The sequence below is a fragment of the Eretmochelys imbricata genome, chromosome 21 (assembly GCF_965152235.1).
Source record: "Eretmochelys imbricata isolate rEreImb1 chromosome 21, rEreImb1.hap1, whole genome shotgun sequence".
In the NCBI taxonomy this organism is placed as follows: Eukaryota; Metazoa; Chordata; order Testudines; family Cheloniidae; genus Eretmochelys; species Eretmochelys imbricata.
The window spans coordinates 16613637-16631294 of NC_135592.1; the positions used below are offsets into that span (position 1 = coordinate 16613637).

The 17658-nt window shown below is 57.5% G+C and overlaps 1 protein-coding gene across 2 annotated transcripts in view; it reads left to right on the forward strand.

Annotated features, from left to right (window-relative positions):
* The first annotated feature begins 312 nt into the window (after positions 1-312).
* Positions 313-17658, forward strand: part of ELAPOR1 (endosome-lysosome associated apoptosis and autophagy regulator 1) — a 61307-nt gene continuing 43961 nt past the window's right edge. Inside the window, exons 1-11 of one of the 2 annotated variants that reach the window (XM_077839301.1) lie at positions 313-488; positions 4695-4842; positions 6181-6261; positions 6866-6971; positions 7059-7208; positions 9256-9344; positions 11368-11545; positions 12831-12959; positions 14137-14227; positions 15162-15267; positions 16638-16775. In XM_077839301.1, coding sequence (XP_077695427.1) covers positions 328-488; positions 4695-4842; positions 6181-6261; positions 6866-6971; positions 7059-7208; positions 9256-9344; positions 11368-11545; positions 12831-12959; positions 14137-14227; positions 15162-15267; positions 16638-16775 — 1377 coding nt within the window. In that variant the 5' untranslated portion in view covers positions 313-327. The remainder of the gene's footprint in view (positions 489-4694; positions 4843-6180; positions 6262-6865; positions 6972-7058; positions 7209-9255; positions 9345-11367; positions 11546-12830; positions 12960-14136; positions 14228-15161; positions 15268-16637; positions 16776-17658) is intronic. The other variant, XM_077839302.1, reaches the window with a different exon arrangement.

Below are 17658 nucleotides of genomic sequence, written 5' to 3' on the forward strand. Positions count from 1 at the left end.
CCCTTTAAAGTGAGCTTTAAAGGTGCAGCTGAAGAAGTGGGTTTTTACCCACGAAAGCTTATGCCGAAATAAATCTATTCGTCTTTAAGGTGCCCCCGGACTCCTCATTGTTTTTAAAGTGAGCTGCGTATCAGTTCAATCAGATGTACAGCCCATAAAATGGGGATAGCCCTGCACTGGGAGTCTGTGATCCTGGCACTCCAGATGCAATACAAATGCTGGGGATCATTGGCTGAACCCTGTTCCGTGTCCCCCTCTCTCCTCTGAGCTCTGTCTCTGGGGTTCTGTGTTACAGCTTTCTCCTGCAAAGCGGGGCAGTTCCTCGACATGAAGGACCAGTCGTGCAAGCCGTGTGCCGAGGGCAGGTATTCCCTGGGCACTGGCATCCGCTTCGATGAGTGGGACGAGCTGCCCCACGGCTTCGCCAGCATTGCAACCAACCTGGAGATCGACAACAGCTTCTCGGAGTCCCTGGAGAACTGCACCACGTGAGTTGGTGGTTGCTGCGCCCCAGGGCACAGCCGCCTTGAATGGAGCCGGGGCTGCAGCCAGCATCCTTGGCCTTTCATGCCGGAGAGCCCGGCTTCCAGGAGCGCTGATCCCCCGCCCTCCGGCTGCAGTCAGTGCAAACTTCTGGCCATCAGCACCTGACAACCAGGCTTATGCCATAATTGGACAAATCAGGGTGTTTCTGCTCTCGCTTGCCCAGTCTCACATGTCTTTCCATTGACAGTGACTCTACTCCTGATTTACACCAGGGGAGTGAGGGGAATCAGGCCCAGTGAGGTTACTTCTGAGTCACACCAGGGTGAGGGAATCTGGCCCCAATCATTGTGTCACCAAAAGTGTGTGATGTAATTATTATAACATCCTATATCTAAATAACTGCGAGTGGTTTAGAAGTGGGGTTGAATACACTGGACTATTACTGGCTCGATTTGGGTTGGTATTTTATGCCTAACAGATCTTTAGGGGTTAGACATTTTGTGCAGCCCAGTTATTACTGAATAGCAGGGAAAAGCAGATCAGTTTTGTACGTGAGCAGTAGCACATGAGGGAATGAACCTGAGCCCAAAGGGAACTGGGGAGTGGCTGAACGGCTGTGTTTTGAGACTCCAAGGCTGATGAGGACATGGCATAGTCTGAACATGACCCTAACACTGCCCCAGAACAGCAGCGGGACGGCAGCCCTAGTTGTTAGGTCTCATGCACTGTACTCAGTAGCATGCCAGCAGCAGGCGTGCAATAGAGTGGAGGAACTCACTCCTGCGCAAAGCAGCGTCTGAGTGCCGATGGGGATGGGAGGCGGCTCTGCACGGGAGCTGCCTCTCCCTGGAAGTCCCTCTGTCTGTTGCTGTGCTCACCGGGCCCTTGGCCATGCAGGAGACTCTGGCGTCCAGCTCCCAAGGGGGCATTTGGGGCTAAAAGAGTCTCTCTAATTTTTCTCTTCATCCTCGGTTCCCCATCTCTTTCTGCCCTGTGTTAGGCCAGGCCCTTCCCTGCAGGTGCGGTATGTAGCCAGCGGGGCGGCAGCATGAACATCACTCCCGTGAGCCATCTCAGGAGCCTGCTCCGGCCCGAGTCCTGCAGCACTGCCAGGCCAGGCGCCCCCCTTGTTCCGTCCTGCAAGGTTACATGGGGCTGATGAACCATGGCACTGCAGGTGCCCCTGCCTCAATTTCCCCTACCCGGGGTTTCCTATCTTGTATGGGGATTCCCATGGCCTGGGTCACTGGCTGAGTTCAATTCCCTTGCAGCAAACAAACCACAGCCTCTACCCCCACTTAGGGCTTCATCCAGAGAGGAGACTGCAGGGGACCTCTGAGGGGCCCGAGTTCTTACAGGGTCTTCCACAGGAGCTCAGCTTGTTCTCAGTAGCTCCTCTCTCAGCTGAGTTCTCTGGCCTTTCATGGGACCAGGTGTTTCAATCCGTCCTCTGACCCGATTAGCCCTGCCCTCTCAGGCTCCTTCACTGCCTATTACAGCCCAGGCAGGGCTAATTGAACAGGGCTGGCTGGCCCCAGGCCTACTGGCCCCTAGTGGGGCAGCCTGCCCTGCCACACACACCCTGAAGGGCGTTCAGACCCTCAGATCTAGGCCATCCTGGTTGGCGGCTCTGTGCTAGGTAGGTGGAGCCTTGTGCCAGACGCTTTCCCTCTCTCCCATCCTTTAGTCGACTGCCATCAGGCGCCTGCTGTACCGGGTGTTGTTCCCACGACAGACCCATATGATCTGCCTGTGGGTGCCGTGGGGCAGAGCTGTGATCCCCTGCCCCTGCAACCCGCTGCAACAGCGCTTCACCCAGAGCAGTGCAGAGACCTCTGCCCTGCCTCCAGGGGCAGGGAGCATCCTCTCTCCGGGTCCGAGCAGAGCAGCCAGTGGAGCAGAGCAGATCCTGTAGCTGAGCAGTGGGGTCCAATCTCCCAGCCAAAGCTAGTGGTAGCCACAAGTCCCCCTCCCCACTGGTGCCCTCTCACCGGGTCTTTCCCATGGTGGAGCAGAGTGGAGCAGCCACCATGTCCGACTGGCAAGGTCAGTACCGCGGGTCTGGTGGAGGGTCTCCTCACCCACAGCTGATTCAGCCAAGGCCTGTCCAGAGCACCGTGAAAGACCCCATGTCATGGACTCTCAGGACTCGTGCTCTCTCCAGGCTCTGTATGGTCCCTGGGGGGAACCCACTGTGCAGGCTCAACTCTTCACTGCCCCCTTCCTTTAGTTTTTGCCCAGTGCATACGTAACCTGTGGAACTCACTGTTACATGATATTAGTGAGGCCAAGAGCTCAGTAGGATTCAAAAAAATGGTATAGGCATCTCTGGATAAGAACAGCCCTTATCGCATTAACACTTTAGTCTAACTGTGACTATAATCCCTGGCACATCATGGCATGAGCTGGCCAGCAACTCTGAGGGTGGGCTCTGAGCAATTATTCCATCGGCGCTCACTGAATTCTCGCCCCTTCCCCTGCAGCAGCTGGCGCTGGTGCTGTTAGTGCCAGACTGGGCTAGATGGATCCTGTCACCTTCTAGGACCTGCCTCTTGGCCTTCCCCCACTTCCACTCCTCCCATCTTCAGAGTTGCATAGAAAACCTGGCACGCTTGTGGGCACATCAGCCCCAGTTCTCTGACCAGGGAGGGTCTAGCAGCACCTGCCAGGATGCAGAGACAGCCATTTGAAATCATCTCTGGTGGTATCTTTCTGAGCTAGAGCAGAAACAGCATCTGTGTTGTAAGGAACCTGTCCCTGCAACCAGCCCTAGTAGCTGATTATCATTTGTTAGTGTTAGTGTGATGGCCTCTGGCCTCCGAAAGGTGCCAAAGGGCTTTACCAGCAACAGGGGATGGCCAGATGCACAGGTACTGGTTCTCCCACCACTGAACTGTAGCCACCTCTGGGGTGGTACATGGCAGCTGTTCAACAGCCCACAGCAACCTACCCAGCTGTTTTGGAGGTGAAGGAGAGCGCTGTCGCTGACTGCAGCTGCTGGAGGAAACTACGGCCTTGTCTATATTCAGTTGCATTACTACTAATTTAAGCCAGACTTATATTGATTTAACTTAATTTGGCAAAGAATTGACTTAAGCCTGGTTTAAATCTAATTAAGAGCATCCACGGAAGCCGTTCGATATCATGCCGTTAGTTCAGTGGTCCCCAGCCTTCCTCTGGGAATAGCACATTCCTATACCCAACAGACCGTGGCGGGCGCCAAGCACCCTGCTGCCGACATGCCGCCGAGAAACGGCAACGCTTCTCGGTGGCATTTCAGTGGGCGGTTCTCAGGTGGCAGCGCTCGGCAGCGGCATTTCGGCGGTGCGGTGTTCCACGGGCGCACACAACTGCCCCCGTGGGCCCACTGCGCCCACGGGCACCGCGTTGGGGACCCCTGCTTCAGTTAAACCAGGGCACCTCTGAATGCAGACAGGGCTCAGGTAGGTTTTAGTCCCCTCCCTCCCAGTCTTCGTGCACTGCAGTCGAGTTTGCACTACTCGCTCTCCTTTGTGGAAGCTGCTCCCGGACGTTGTGTGCATTCCGCCGTCCCGCACAGCTTCGTTTCCCTCCTGGCCTTTGATCACTTCCCACGCCGAGAAGACGCTCAGCTGCTTCAATCGGAAAACAGGCTTTTCGTGAGTAACTCTCCCTGGAAGACGGCGACGTGGCACGAGCGAGAGCGTTTATGCAACTTGCAAATGTAACCTACTTCTAGCGTCACTTAAATTATTCATCCCACTTCCGGGCGCACTCCGAGCAGCTGCAGCTCTGCAGAGCCTTGTCCCCTTTCTTCTCAATAGGGCCAGATCGGTCTGTTCGGCTCAGAGCAACGACCAGCGGGGGGGGCAGGAAGGAAGGTCACTGAGCATGCTGCTTTCCAGCCATGTGACAGGCTAGCGAAGGAGATGCACTAAGGGAAGGCACGGTGGGGCTCCAGGCACGGCTATGTGATCACAGTGCTCAGGGCGGGGCCTTTCTAGTCAGCTGTGCCATTCTGAGCACACCTGCAAATCCCTGGTGATGCCAGTGACTGCACTGACCTGGCTGAGAGCACAGTCTGGCCTGTGTGCTCCACCGGAGCAGGCGGGGAATGTCTCCCAGCCCCGGTGAGCGATGCTGTTCCTCACTTTGTGTAGCTCTCCTTTCCCTGAGCAGCGTCTGGCCTCGGTGCTGTGCTCACTGCCATGCTCTTCTCGCTGTTCCAGCTCAACCTGGGTGCCCCTGGGAGACTACGTTGCCTCCAACACAGACGAGTGCACAGCCACCCTGATGTACGCCGTCACCCTGAAGCAGTCTGGCACCGTCTCCTTCGAGTACATCTATCCAGACAGCAGCATCATCTTTGAGTTCTTTGTACGTCTCCTTGAGTTGCTGCTCCTCGTTGGAGTTCTCCGGGACACATTCCCGTATCAGAGTCTCCAAGGGCTGGTCTGACACACCCTGGGAGGGTCAGGAGGGATTGAACCTGGGACCTAAACACTTGAGCCTCTACTGCAGGGGTGGGCAAACTAAGCCAGCCCGCGAGCTGCACCACATGGCTCCCGGAAGCCACGGCATGGCCCCGCTTCAGCTCCTACATGCTCTAATGGGAACTGCAGGGGTGGTACCTGCTGCATGGGGCAGCGTGCAGAGCTGTCTGGCCGCACCCCCGCGTAAGAGCCGGAGAAGGGACATGCCACTGCTTCTGGGAGCCACTTAAAGTAAGCATCACTCAGAGCCTGCACCCCCTGAGCTTCTCCCCACGCTCCTGCCCCAGCCCTGATCCCCCTCCCGCTCTCCAAACCCCTTGATCCCAGCCCAGCCCAGTGCACCCTCCTGCACCCCAAACCTCTCATCCCCAGCCCCAAGCCTACACCCCCAGCTGGAACTTGCACCCCTTCCAGAACCCCGATCCCCCTCCCGCCCTCCCAGCCCCTTGGTTCCAGCTCAAAGCACCCTCCTACATCCCAAACTCTTCATCCCTAGCCCCACTCAGAGCCCGCACCTGCACCCCAACCCCAATTCTGTGAGCATTCATGGCCCTCCATACAATTTCTATTCCCCAGTGTGGCCCTCGAGCCAAGAAGTTTGCCCACCCCTGCTCTGCTCCCTGAGCTAACCGACCCAGCTGTGTTAGCCGAGGCTGGGGCAGGCTCCTGGCCTCTCACATGGCTCAGATGCCACTGCAGGAGGTCAGTCCAGCTGCTGTCATAGTCCCAAGAGGAAACATGCACTGAGGGGTCCCTGCCCATCCCTCTGGCTCAGCAGGAGGTGGTTCACGGTTGCCCTTAGGAGTCTCTTGATGCCCAGCTCCAAGGAGCTGCTGGGAGTGCCATCTGCTTGCACTGTCCTGGAGAGCAGGATGGCCAAAGCGTGGCTGGCCGCCCTCTCAGTTAATAAGCAAACACTCCAGCTCCCAGCATGCAGTGCTCCATCTCAATCTGCTGGTGGAGCACTGCATGCTGGGACATGTAGTCTCTGTGGATGGTCCCTACAGTAGATGCCAGTCCTTCTTGTGATGTTCTAGGGCTTGTGCACGTTACCCATCTCACAGAGCCCAGCTTAAGGGCTTCGCCCTGTGGCAGGGGGTTGGGAGGGCAGTGGAAGTGGTCCTTTCAAAAACAGTCAATGGGGTGAGAAACTGCACTAAGAACCCAGCAGAGAACTGACCTGCCGAAACTGCATCCTTAGCCCAAGTTCCATGTGCCCTAGGTTCAGAATGACCAGTGCCAGCCGACTGTGGAGGAGTCCCGGTGGATGAGAACCACGGAGAAGGGATGGGAGTTACACAGCGTAAGTAGGAGCCAACTGCCCGATCTTCCATCTCCCCAGCGCAGTGTGACGCGGCTGGGGGCATGGCTGGCAGGCTGTGGAGACCCACACCTGCACTGTGTCCCAGGGCTGCTGGAGGAGCTGGGGGTGTTGGGCCAAGGTCCCTCCTCCCCTTTCCTGGGGGTGATCAGTTAAAATCCAACCAATAGCTGCTGGGGTCACACACTCAGTGCTCCAGAGTGACTGGTCACGTTAAAAAATCGTGGCCACAGGAGATGTCCCCGGTGTCCCAGCCACCACTCCCTTTGTCAGCACAGCTTGTTTGAAGGCCCGGGATGACAGATGATCTGTTGCTGAGTGCAGGACTGCTAGACTCTGATTCTGTCCTTGCCCATGCCGCTGTAAGTCGGGAGTGCCGGTGCTTGGTGGAGCTGCACCGGTCTGAAGCCAAGTGAGATCAGAGCTGGGTCCCTGCTCTAACCACTGGGTATCACCCCAACCCTGTTTCAATCAGCCTGTTTGGACCCTGCAATGAATTTGCTGGAGCAAAGGGACCAGGCAAAGCAACGTCCCATTTCCTGCCAGGATTTGACCTACCCCCAGGGGGTTCTGTTTAATCTCGTAGGTGGAACTGAGTCATGGTAACAATGTGCTGTACTGGAGAACCACGGCCTTCTCTGTGTGGTCCAAGGTCCCCAAGCCCGTGCTCGTGCGGAACATCGGCATCACAGGTACATGCTCGCCTGCTGCACGATCGCACCAGCCACTCCCAGCCAGCGACAGTCTGAGCTGACTGTGTGTCCTTCCCTCCTGCCCAGGGGTGGCCTACACTTCGGAATGCTTCCCCTGCAAAGCGGGCACCTACGCTGCCACCTCGGGATCGTCCTTCTGCCAGCTCTGCCCAGCCAACTCCTACTCCAGCAAGGGTGCGACCTCCTGCCAGCGGTGTGAGCCAGACGCCTACTCAGGTAACAGGCGGCGTGTTCCCACGCTGGCACCCCGACACACGGCTGCCGTGTTCGGCACCCCAGGGCCTTCTGACAAGGCCCGGCCCGTCTGTGCTGATCTCCCTCCACTACAAACAGCTTGCAGGGCTCGGTCTCCCAGGAGTTCAGGAAGCGGAATACGGCTAGCTGGGAGGGCCTGGCACAGGCCAGGCATCGCCGTCGGGGTCTCCCTGACTGTCTGTGTCACTTCCTGTTCCCTGCCCACCAGTGGGATCTCTGGCAGTGCCCCCCAGAAGCCCGACATAGACCCTGGACTTTGCCCCGGGCATTGCTGTCCCCTCCCCCACCCCCGTACTGCTGTTGAAACCAAGGGTGAAGCTGGCTGTTTTGGTATTCCTGCTTGTTCACACGCCAGCGTCACAAGAGATGTCCATGGAGCCCTGTACAGAGAGATGGGACCGAACCTCTGTTGCCCTTCACCCAAACTATGTGAAATGGGGTGAGATAAAGGGGGCCCAGGTCAAAACCTGGGGGGGGGCGGCAGGTCTGGTTTTACAAAAGAAAACTCTGATCAGGTGTTTAAAATCCCCCGTAGCCGGCTTCTGTGTCCTTGGAAGCAGTTTGTCCCCGCTGCCCCAGAGCCCCAAAGGTTCCAGTTTTTCAGGCCTGATATAAAGGGGAGCGATTTTTGTTACAACATTCCCGCAGTGGAATGGTGCATTTACCAGAAACTTCCAACTCTGGAGAATGTGGTGCAGCAGGTCATTCGAAGGCAAGCAGACTTCTCTGGGGTGTCCCATGGAAATGAAAGCAGGCCCAGGAAAGTCCCACCTTCGGGAACCTGTCACAGCAGTAATACCTGTCACAACTAGCACTTTACAAAGGAGGTCAGTATCCGTATCCCCAGTTGGGGAAACTGAGGCACAGAAAAGGGCCGTGACCTGTCCAAGGTCATACAGCAGTTCAGTGGCAGAGCCAAGAATAGAACCCTGGTGTTCTGGTCCAGTGGTCTGTCCACCAGGCTGTCGGCTGGTCAGTGGGCGAACCCATTGCTAGCTGTTTCAAACTGGTCATTTTACAGTACCCAGCACCTTCCTCCTGCAGCGACAAGGGTCTGTTACCCACCGGATCTACCCCGCCCAGCTGCCGACATTGTTGTGTGAGGCTGTGCCAGAAAACCGATGCTCATAGGGCAGCACTTTCACACTGCACAAATATTTGAAGAGGGAAGCACTTACTAGTTTCCACCCTACATGTCTCCCAGCGATTGCTACAGAGCTAATCAGAACTGGAGTACCCAAAGCAGATCTTACCACCTTGTGGTTTCGGCTTGATTGCTGGCCGACAGCTTTCTGGGAGCTGGCAGGAGCAGTGACGAGGGTCTGTGCCCTACAGCAATGTATTGGCCCTGCTGGGCTGGCCTGTAGGGAGGTGGGGCTGACACGTCCCTAAGAGCTAAGATATGACTCGCTCTAACTGTGGTTAATTCACCCTGACACTTCCAGAGTGGAATCTGAAACATGGTCCCTGGGAGCTGTCAGTGATGTAGCAAACTCCAGGGAGGATGGTGCAGTGGTTAGAGCGCTGGCCTGGGACAGAGCTGGGTTCGGTTTCCACCCTGCCACAGAGCCCTGCGTGGCCTTGGGAAAGTCACTTACTCTCTCTGTGCAACGGTCCCGTCCGTCCGTCAGGGTTAGTGGCCCTGCTCTGCCTCGCTGGGGTCATGAAGAGAAACACACCAAAGGCTAGTCCAGCAATAGGAGCTGGAAGACACCTGAGGTAGATAAACATACAGCACAGAGTTAGTGCACCCTGCCAGTGACTCTTGGGGGGGAATACGCACCATTAGACCCTAGAAGAGTTAATCAGCGAGCAGCAGCTAATCTGTGCATCATGGACACGGCCCCACGTCACGGGAGGGACCCTGGACACACTAACGGGAGGACGTGAATGCTGAGGAAGAGCCAGAATTGTCCTCTCACGGCACATGCTACTGGGATCGAGTGGGCTGCCCTGCTCCCATTGCTTGGTTTTAATCACAATCTTTTTCTTTCTCTTTACAACAAAGACCAAGGCTCCAGCTCGTGCAAACCTCGTCCGCCCTGCACAGATCAGGATTATTTCTACACGCACACGGCCTGCGACGCGAGTGGAGAGGTATGTGCTGGCCAGTCTGTGTTCTTGTCCCAGGGCTGCCTCAGGAGTCACCCATTTCTATTTAGCACCGCAGTGACACCGTGCTCTTCTGTTCATGTTCAAAGTGCTGGCCGGCATTCGCTACTGAAAGGACACAGTTTACTTAAGTCATGCTCCTGGCTGCAAACCTTTCCTTGCCTTTGTTCCGCCCAACCCTGTAAGAGCCTGGAGTGGGCAGAGAGTGCACCGTGTGTTTGCTTTGGGCGGCTGGCAGCACTCTGTCTCGGATTGGTCTGACCAAGAGCTAGGCAGCTTCCCCTGTTGTCTTTCACACCCACACCTGGGGAAAGCAGACTGACTCCATGGCCCGTCGGTTCGGGTTGTGTCTTTTTACGTATGAAGGGCGCAGTGGGTCTGAACAACCATGTGACTAAGTGTAGGCAGCATACAGAGCCTCGCGACACACACGCTGAAGGGTTCGGGGGTCTCCTGGTGCGCAGAACACAGCGAGGGCCACTGGAAGGCTCACTAAGAACTTAAAGGGGTACCACCCGATTCCTCTAACTACCGTTAGGGTTTGCATACTCCCAGCAGTTGTCCTGCTTTAAATACAGGGGCTTAGCTAAAGTGAGCCAGCCCGTGCTGCTGTCCAGGAAGGAGAGTGAGCTAGGCTTGGGGGAAGGCACCTGTGTGAGTACCTGCATGCAGGCTGGAGCCCAGTATTGCTGTGGCCTGGTGCGGCACCCACGGGCACCCCTGGCCCCTGAGTATGGCCAGTGGGAAATGGAGTCTCTTCTCCACTCATTTTAGTTTGTTCCCTGGAAACGCATGTTTGCCATCAAGGGGCCGGTGTGGGGTTTGATAACAACACAAACCTGACCGATCTCCAGGAACCCAGCTTCTTCTCCACACAGACCCGCTTCAGCCAAACGACTTGTCGGCAGGGGAAGCAGCCGTGTCACAATTCTTCAGCCTTTCCTCTGAACACTCAGCCGCTGCCCAGCGCTCTTAGGTAGAGCGGGGTCTGAGCAACTCCCAGTCTTGACACATTTCTCCCCACACACCCCCGGGAGGCAGGGCAAGGCTGTTATCCCACGGACAGCTGGGCCCTGAGGGCCTAAGTGACTTGCCCTGTCACTCAGGAGTCTCCGGGGGAGCTGGGAAATGAGCCCACGTCTCTTGGGTGCTGGGCTGGTGCCCTGAGCACTGAGCCATCTCCCCAGGTCAGGGTCAGGTCCAACGTGGCACTTCTCCCCTCATCTCCCCTTGGGAGCATTCGTGTTTAAAAACACTGCACCAGATCCTCAGCCCAAAGGGAGTCTGCCATTCCCAACGGTGTGACAGGGACTGGAGGAGACAGGCTGGAATGTGCTGTGCTATGGGGATCCTGGGCTGTGTAGAGGAGAGTATACCAGCACAAGGTAGAGCAGCCAAAGGCTGCTCCACCTTCCATTGCCCCACCAGCTCCCAGCAGCCCGGGATCAAGCTCCCTGGCTCTGTTTAAAGCCCTGCCCCTTTACATCCCAATGCACAGTCCTGGGGGTGGGAGCAGGGCTCTGGGAGTCTGCGCTGCTGGCTTCTGGTCCCAGCTCTGCTCTGCCTTGCCATGTGGCCGTGGGAAAACCCTCAGCTGGGCGCAATGCGTTTCCCTGGCCCATGGTGAGGGTCGGTTAACAACTTCGCGTGAAGCTTGGAGATCCTCCAGTGAAAGGGGCATAGAACTGCAGAGCCTTGGCATGACAGCTCTTGCATCCTGTCAGCAGCTGACTCTGCCGCCTGCCAGGATCAGGGTGGTTTCTGGTTAAGAAGAAATCTCCACTCTCCCTTTTGTTTGCCTCCCCAAGGAGCGTGCTGGGCAGGGCGCAGAGTCGCAGTGATGGCTGTTACTGCACACTGCTGGGGGTGGGTCCCATGTACAACAGCGCCTCCTTGTGGAGGTGATTCATTTTCTGTCTCCCCACCAAGCTCACACCAGCTGTCAAGTGTCCCTGCCGGGCCCAGGCTGGGCCATGCCCACTCTCACCTGCTTTCTGTGCTCCTCCAGACTCAGTTAATGTTTAAATGGGCAGAACCAAAAACCTGCAGTGAGGATCTGCCTACAGCCGTGCAACTGCCCCCCTCAGGGGTGAAAACCAAGTGCCCGCCCTGCAACCCTGGATTCTTCAAAACCAACTCCAGCGCCTGTGAGCCCTGCCCATCCGGCTCGTATTCCAATGGCTCCGGTAATGCCACCCTGTCTGTTATGTCGGCTGAGTCCAGCGGGGCTGGAGATCGGCTCTCCCAGCAAGGCACAGCCTGGGTTTGTTCCCCGTTAGCCATGCTCCGTGGGCCATGGAGTCAGGGCAGGTTTGGGTTCTTGACCTGGGGCAAGTCACCATGTTGCTAAATGGGAGGATGGACCTGGCTAGCTCCCTGCCAGGGCCCTGGGCTGGGTGTCTGGTATGGAGAAGGGATCCCTGCACTGAAAGTGGCAGAACCATTGGCTTACGCTGGCCATCCCCTCGGCATGTTGTCAGGCAAGAAGGAGCATTTGGCTTTCCTGCCTCACACAGGGCAGAGAACCAGGAACGCCCGCATCCCACTTGTAGCTTGTGGTTGAGCTAGAGGCTGAATTTGAGAAAGAGACGCCTCGTCCTGTCCTGGGGAATCCACCCCGTCCCTTCATCATTCCATTGAGTAATTGCCCTCACTTAAAATCTGCCCCTTATCTCTTTCCTGAACTTCTCTAGCTTCAGCTTCCAGCCCCTGGATCCTGTTCCTTGGACTCTAGACCAGGGGTGGGCAAACTTTTTGGTCCGAGGGCCACATTGGGGTGCAAAACTGTATGGAGGGCCAGGTAGGGAAGGCTGTGCCTCCCCAAACAGCCTGGCCCCCACCCCCTATCCGCCCCTTCCCACTTCCCGCCCCCTGACTGCCTCCCTCAGAACCCTCGACCCGGCCAACCCACCCCTGCTCCATGTCCCCTGACCGTCCCCACCCGGGACCCCTGTCCTTAACCACCCCCCAGGACTCCACCACCTATCTAACCCTCCCTTCCCCCCCCGAACCTCTGCCCTATCCAACCATCCCCCGTTCCCCCCCAAACCTCCGCCCCATCCAAACGCCCCCTGCTCCCTGTCCCCTGACTGCCCCCCAGGACCGGCCCCTTTGCCAGGCCACTCAGAGCAGCATGTCTGGCTGCCGCACCACCTGACTGGAGCCAGACACGCTGCTGTGCTGTCCTGCATGAGCGCGCAACCCCGCCGTCCAGAGCGCTGCCCAGGGCAAGCCTCCCCGGTGGGGAGCTCAGGGGCCGGGCAGCACCGTCCTGCAGGCTGTAGTTTGCCCACATCTGTCCTAGACTCACCCTCTGACCCATCCTCCTCTGCTCGTTCCATGAGTCCCCACGGATTGCGCCCTCCACGGACCGGGAGTGAGACCCCTGGAGACAGCACTTCCCTGCTCCTGCTGCATGGAATCCACGGCCAAAGCGCTGAGCTGGAGTAACATGGTTTCCCTCTGCTCCAGGCTGCATCAGCTGTGCTGCTGGGACCGAGCCGGTGCTGGGCTTCGAATACAAGTGGTGGAACACCCTGCCGGCTAACATGGAGACGACCGTCCTTAGTGGAATCAACTTTGAATATAAAGGGTTCGCAGGTACCTGTGGGGAGTCGTTTACCAGCGTGCTTTCCACAGGGGTCTGGCGGGGCTCCCCCCGGTGTAGGAGACACTGCAGCTGCGGGGCTTGGTTAGCTGGCCCTCAAGTGGGCAGCTCTGCACCCAGGTTTCAGTCCCGGTGGCATGGGCAGTGGGTATAATAGGCCAGGGGAGGCTCTGCTGCTGCTGCCAGACCCCTGGGCTGTGGGGTTCTGGGGGGAAGTTTTGTTTTATTATGCCCCCTGCAGGTTCTGGGGCAGCTGAGGAGACAGTATGGTCTGTTCAGCTTCCTGGGTTCATCAGTAATCTCTCTGGAGTCCAGCGCCTCGTCAGCTACCTGGAACGTGCATGGGGCATAGCAAAAGCTTTTACCGGAGGAGAGTCTGAGACGCTTTTCTCCGGGTAGCTTGGGGTCTGGGGAGGGGAGACGCAGCGTGGCTGCAGCTGGCCCTGGACTCCTCCAGGCAGGTGGGGCGGGGACTTGGAGCTTCAGCTGGCCCGGGGCTCCTCCGGCCGAGGGGGTGTGTCTCAGGGCTCCAGCCGCTTGGGGGGAGAGGGGATCTCGGGGTTCTGACCGGGTGGGGGAGGGGGTCTCAAGACTCCGGCCACAGGGGGTGGGGAAGGCTGAAGGGGCGGAGCCAGGGCCAGCCTCCCCAAAGGGGGGCTCCACCCGCCGCCCATGCCGGTTGGGTTATGTCCAGAAGGGGGGTGCTTGTCCCTGTAATAGTTATCCTGGTACCATCCCTCTCACGGTTCCCCCTCCCGTACGGGACTGGCCATGTTAGTGCAGGCTCCTTGGTGCCCCCACACCAGAGGGTGGCATTGCTGTGTGCCAGCAAACAGGCCCGAAGCAGCAGCCAGGCAGTGGAGGGCGACTCGCCCACGCTCTACCAGTAACCGATGTGGCTCCCACCAAAGCCACTGGCTAAAACCCGTCAGGGGACACAGAGATGCCCTGGGCGGGGGGGCAGATGAGAATTCTCCCGTCGCCCTCCCCACCGGGGGCAGCACTCCGCCCCTCTGCCCAGGGGGAAGTGACCGTACAAGGCACCAGATGGGGTGTGATGCCGTCCACCTTGATCTGCCCCTTAAAAGCCTGTCCCTGGGGCGCTGACCTGGCGGTGGCCGTGCTCTGGCAGTCCTGGGGGGCTGTGACTTTTGGCCTCTGCTCTTCCAGGGTGGGAGGTGGCTGGCGACTACATATATACAGCAGCAGGGGCCTCCGACAACGACTTCATGATCCTGACAATGGTCGTTCCTGGGTTCAGGTGAGAGCGGGGGCGGCCTGCCTCTGGCCTCGCGGCGCCCAGCATTCCAGGCCCCAGAAAGCAACAGGGCAGATTTCAGTGGGTCACTGCCCCGCGGTCAGGTGCTACACCTCAGCGCACAGATGGGCTTGGCTGAAAGGGCTGCCCTCGCTCCCAGCGCAGGAAGCTGGTGTTATTAATCATGCTCATTCCGGCAGTGCCTCTGGGCTGGCCAGGACTAGGCCTTGTGGTGCCAGACGCTGTACAGACAGCCCCTAAGATCTCATGGTCTGACCAGACAGACCTGGGGGAGGGAGGGGAGAACACGCCAGCTGGGCAGCCGGGTTGATGCCAGGACTTTGTGGGAGGTGGTTTTAGTTGGGAGGGGATAAATGGCAGGGAGAGAGATGTGGAAGAGAAGCGGGGACAGGGCAGGAGTGGAGTGAAGCTGAGGGGTAAAGACTAAGGGAGGGGATTGGCTGTTTACGCCCATCAGCGCAGGGCAGGGAAAACCCAGTCAGAGCTGTAGGAAGGACCCTGCCTTGGCCGTGGCTCCAGCCCCCCTCTGGCTGGCTCCTCCCTGCAGTTTTTCCCCAAGGCCACATAGTCAGGGGAGGGGTGGGCACCCCTGGGTCCTGGAGTCTCCCCTGCACAGTATCTGGCCCAAGAGGGTGCTGGGAGGGTAGGCCCATTTTACCCCCTCTCCATGCAGCAATCCCTGCTCTGGCTGCTCCTACAGGTCAGGGTCTCTGGCTTGGTCTCAGATACACAGGCTGAGGCCAAGACTCCATCACTGGGTAAATCTGGAGTAAACCCACAGAGCGGGGTCCCTGAGCAGAACCTGCCTCCCAACACCAGTCACCCTGCGCTCCCTGCATGCGCATCCAGGCACTCTCAGCCCTCTCCAGTGCCTTGCGCAGCAGGATGCAGCCTGAGATCCGCTCTGTGTTCGCAGGCCCCCGCAGTCTGTGATGGAGGATGTTGAGAGCAAAGAGGTGGCAAGAATCACCTTTGTCTTTGAGACCATCTGCAGCGTGAACTGCGAGCTGTACTTCATGGTGGTAGGTTGGCTCGGCTGCTTCCTGCACTGGTTCCATTCCCGCAAATCATCACACTCTCTCTGCCACCTGGGTAGGGCCTCCCCTGCCCCGTCACACCCCTAGGAAGTGCTGTGGGCTCTCTTGGGGCAGGCATGCAGCTTTCAGGTCTCTGAGTCGGGCCAAAGGCCAGCTCAGGCTGCAGGCTGCCCAGCAGCTTCCTGGAAACACATTGGTGGGCCTAGATCCAGGTCACAGGAACCACCAGTGCATCTGGGACCTGCACTGCTGTCTCAGCAGAGAGACCCAGGGCTGAGCTGGAGACTGAGCGCCCCTTTGACCCACAATGGATGGGTTGTGGGAGAAGCTTGCCCAGCCGCTGCCCATGCTGTACCCACTCTGGGTTAGGGGCCCTCTGTCTCCAGGGCTGTCATTCAAGCACTTCCCTGCAACTCTGAATTCCCTTAACCCTGAAAAGTCCTGTCCCCAAAGGAGCTGGAAGAAGGACCCCTGGAGAGGGGCATCTCTTAGTGCACACACCTTGCCCCACTGCGCACACACCTCCACCCAGTTCACTCCTCTCCTGGCCGCCCTGGCATGCTGCAGCCTCCCTCCCAGCTGCTGCTACCCACCACTCCTGTGCCTCAGTGTCCTGCCCTCACTGCCATGTCCCTGCTGCCCACTGGTCTGCCAGCCAGTACCATCCATCTGCATTGCCGTGTGTGCCCACAGAGCACTGTGTCCCCTCCCGATCCGGTACTGGGAATGGCCGTCACGTCCTGGCAGAGAGGTTGGGTGAGATGAGCAGGGTCTGAGTATCAGGGACGAGGCCTCTGACCAGCTACATGCACGGTGTGATCCCGGCCGCGAGAGGAAAGGACAGGGGCTTCAGCTGTGGTCAGGGGGCTCTTCGTCTCGAACGGTAAAAGTGAGAGATGGTTCGTGCTGGCCGCCTGGTGTGCATCCCTCCTGGTCTCTGGTCTCCTGAGGTGCATGGCATCACTTCTGCCCTTATTGGACAGCTGCCCGCAAGCACTGACTCAGGAATGTCTTGTGGGCTGGAGTCTGTACAATTATAGAATCATCAAATCAATTCACAAGTCTTGGCTGGGTCGGTGCCCAGTGGGCGTCCGAATGCGACACCTAAATGGCCCCTGGGTCACAGCACCTGGGTGACTCACGCTCTGAATTCCAGCTGCAAGAGCTGAGCGCCCAAGTGGCTTTTGGAGCTGGAACCTGACAGCACCTGTCTCTGAGGTGCTTTGAAAGCTGCAGCCCGGCTGGGCAGCAGGAGGGGACTTGGGGGTCTGGGTAATAAAACCCTTCTGGGTAGAAGTGACCAGCTGCTCCGGTGGCCACTGACCAGCCCCTTTTGTCTTCCTACCCCCTGGCAGGGCGTGAACTCACGGCCCAACACGCCCGTGGAGACCTGGAGTGGCTCCAAAGGGAAACAGTCCTACACATACATCATCGAAAAGAACGCCACAATGAGCTTCACCTGGGCCTTCCAGCGGACGGCGTATCATGAGGCGGTAAGACGGTGGAAGCCCGGTCCCAAAGCTCCTTGCTCCTTGTAACGATGCAGGTTCTGGTGGGACCCAACTGAGAGTGCCAATTCAGGATAAATTGCTTCAAGCAGGGCAGTTACAGCCCAAGGCTGGGGTTTCTATGCATACCAAGGCAAACCAAACCAGCCAAAGAGAGAAGACTTCGGTTTTACCCCACTGGCTAACCACAAGTCACACAGGCAATTCCCTTAGACACCCCAGTATCACCACCAGTGCCACTCCTTACGAGGACCAACGGTTATGAAAACCAATACCCCAGTAAAAGAACAAAGGTTCTCTCGATTCCAAAGGACCACGCCCCAGACCCAGGTCAATATACAAATCAGATCTTACCCACAAATCACGCTGTTGCCAATCCTTTAGAATCTAAAATCTAAAGGTTTATTCATAACAGGAAAAAGATAGAGATGAGAGCGAGAATCAGTTAAATGGAATCAGTTACATACAGTAACGATAAAGTTCTAAGGTGTATCTGCCTTCTCTCAATGGGTCAGTTGTGTAGCTGATGGTCCTTCATGGGCCATCAAGCAGGCTGGGCAGAGCTGACACCAACTTGTCTGGGGTGTCACCCAGAAGCAGAGCATAAGTTTGAAATACAGACAGTACAGAGCCAATATTCATAACTTCAACTACAAAAATGATACACACATATAGACAGCATCATCATCATCAGAAAACCATGACCTTGTCTGAGACACCTCATTTGACCCCCTTCTATATAAGATTTGGTGCCACCACACAACCTTGGTTGCAATGATGATCTATACAGTCCCAGGTTATGTCAATAACGTCACACCCCCAATACAAAATTGATGCAGGAAGGGATGACACAAACATCACTGACTGC